This window comes from Penaeus monodon, chromosome 41, assembly GCF_015228065.2.
Source record: "Penaeus monodon isolate SGIC_2016 chromosome 41, NSTDA_Pmon_1, whole genome shotgun sequence".
NCBI lineage: Eukaryota > Metazoa > Arthropoda > Malacostraca > Decapoda > Penaeidae > Penaeus > Penaeus monodon.
The window spans coordinates 6968094-6970593 of NC_051426.1; the positions used below are offsets into that span (position 1 = coordinate 6968094).

General features: G+C 25.9%; 1 protein-coding gene across 7 annotated transcripts in view; it reads right to left on the reverse strand.

Annotated features, from left to right (window-relative positions):
• Nucleotides 1-2500, reverse strand: part of LOC119598634 (trichohyalin-like) — a 44362-nt gene that overhangs the window by 39054 nt on the left and 2808 nt on the right. For all 7 annotated transcript variants that reach the window (XM_037948329.1, XM_037948328.1, XM_037948325.1 and 4 more), the window contains exon 2: nt 1-263. This exon is cut by the window's left edge and continues 1007 nt beyond it. In XM_037948329.1, the coding sequence (XP_037804257.1) occupies nt 1-232 (232 nt within the window). In that variant the 5' untranslated portion in view covers nt 233-263. The remainder of the gene's footprint in view (nt 264-2500) is intronic.

Consider the following 2500-nt stretch of genomic DNA (forward strand, 5'->3'; position numbering starts at 1 on the left):
CCTTTCCGTTTTCTTGTTCACTTCCCCCTTCGTCTTTTAATTCCGTGTTTTCTTCTCCCTCCACCATTCCTCCTTTTCTTGCCTCCTCTCCGCTCTCCTCTCTTCTTTCCGTTCCCTCCTCTCCGCTGGCTCTCGCCTTCTCTGCTGGCCTCTGTTCTTTCTCATCTGTTCCCTGTTCTGTGTTATTCCTTTCCCCATTCTTTGCGTTCCCTTTGCCCTTCTTCTTGGTCATTTTTTCTTTAGGGAAGTTTCGAAGTGTTCCTCTGAAACAAAGATGAGTGTGATAAATGAGGAAGAGAGAGAGAGAGAGAGAGAGAGAGAGAGAGAGAGAGAGAGAGAGAGAGAGAGAGAGAGAGAGAGAGAGAGAGAGAGAGAGAGAGGGGGGGGGGGAGAAAGGGGGGAGGGAGGGGAAGAGAGAGAGAGAGAGAGAGAGAGAGAGAGAGAGAGAGAGAGAGAGGAAGGGAAAGGGAAAGCAAAAGAGATAATTACTAATATCCATTATTACTACCACTAATAATAATGATAATGATAATTTGGTGATGATAATAACAACAATAGTAATAATAATGATGATGATAATAGTGATACTGTTAATAACCACAATGGTGATAAAGATAACGATAGCGATAATCATAATCATAATAATGAAAATAATATTAATAATAATAACAGTAATAATAGTAATAATGAAAATCATAAACATTATTATAAAAATATTATCATTGATATTATTATTGTTACTACAATTATCTTTAATATTGTTATTATTATTATTATTATTATTATTATTATTATCATTATTATTATTATTATCACTTTCATTAGAACAATAATAATAATAATAATTATTATTATTATTGTTATTATTATTATTATTATTATTATTATCATTATTATTATTGTTATTACTATAACAATGATAATAATAGCAATAGTAATAATAATTATAATAATAATAGCAATAATGATAAAGATGATGATAATAATATTAATACTAATACTAATACAATATCAATACTTGTACTAATACTAACGATGACAATAATACTATTAATAATAACAAATATAATAATAATAATAATAATAATAATAATAATAATAATAATAATAATAATAATAATAAATAATAATAATATTGATTATGTTAAAAACAATAATAGTATTAGCAATAACATTAAAAATAATGAGGGGATTATTAATAATGAAAATAATGATAATATTAATGATAATTATGATGATAATACAAATGACGGAAATAATATTTATAATGATAATGATAATATTAATGCTAATGACAAAAGCAATAATAATAAAAATAGTAATAACAATATTGACAAAAATAATAACTGTTATTATGATTATCATTATTATTGTCATTATTATTATTAATATTATTATCATTATTATAATGATTATTAGCATTATTATCATTACTATTATCATTACTACTACTGCTACTACTTTTTTTTATTATTGTTGTTGTTGTTGTTGTTCCTACTGTTGTTGTTTTGTTGTTGCTGTTATTGTTTTTGTTGTTATTATTTTTATTATATATATGATAATAATAATGATGGCGATGATAGTAATATATTATCATAATGATAATGTTTTATCATTAATAATGATAATAATAATAATAATAATAATAATAATAATAATAATAATAATAATAATGATAATAATAACAATAATAATAATAACAATAACAATAATATTAAAAATAATAATGAAAAAGTTAATAATAATTATAATAATAATAATAATAATAATAATAATAATAATAATAACAACAACAACAATAATAACATCAGCAACAACAATAATGATAATAGTAAAAATATTAATGATAATAATAATAATGATAAAAAATAATAATAATAATAACAATGCTGAGTTCGATATTGACTGAACATTTAAAATATGCTTTGGTGAAGATGTTTGGACTACGCACAGTTGCCAGGCTTCACCGAAATGTTTGTTTATTTATTTTTATTTGGAAGGCACATCCATATAGCAAAATGTAGTATTAGAATAGATAAAGTAAATGTGATATCTAATTACAAAGTATTGGTTTGTTTAGAAGTTCACAAATAATGGGAGTATGCAGGGATATTTATAACTCTTCTTTAGATAGGTCCATGCTCTCCTCGTGTACGTAGGTATGTTCAGTGCAGATATATATACACATTTTTTTTTCTTCTTACACAGAAATTGAAGGTTTTAATGCTGCATAATTGAACTGATATAAATCTTGAACCCATATGCATTGTATTGTGAAAACTGAGATGAGTCCTTGCTCTCTTTGTACACAGAGAAAGGAGGAAAATGAGGCGACCCAACACGCCATGCTTACTGCCAGCCGTTCTTGTTAGGAATTACTTATTTTATGAAAAAATTTTGACTGTTCGCCACAGCAATGGAATTAGTCGAAGGTCACAGATCCAAACGTGCCATGTAATGAATTGTGCAAGGAATAATAGATCAAAGTAAAGTGCAAAAA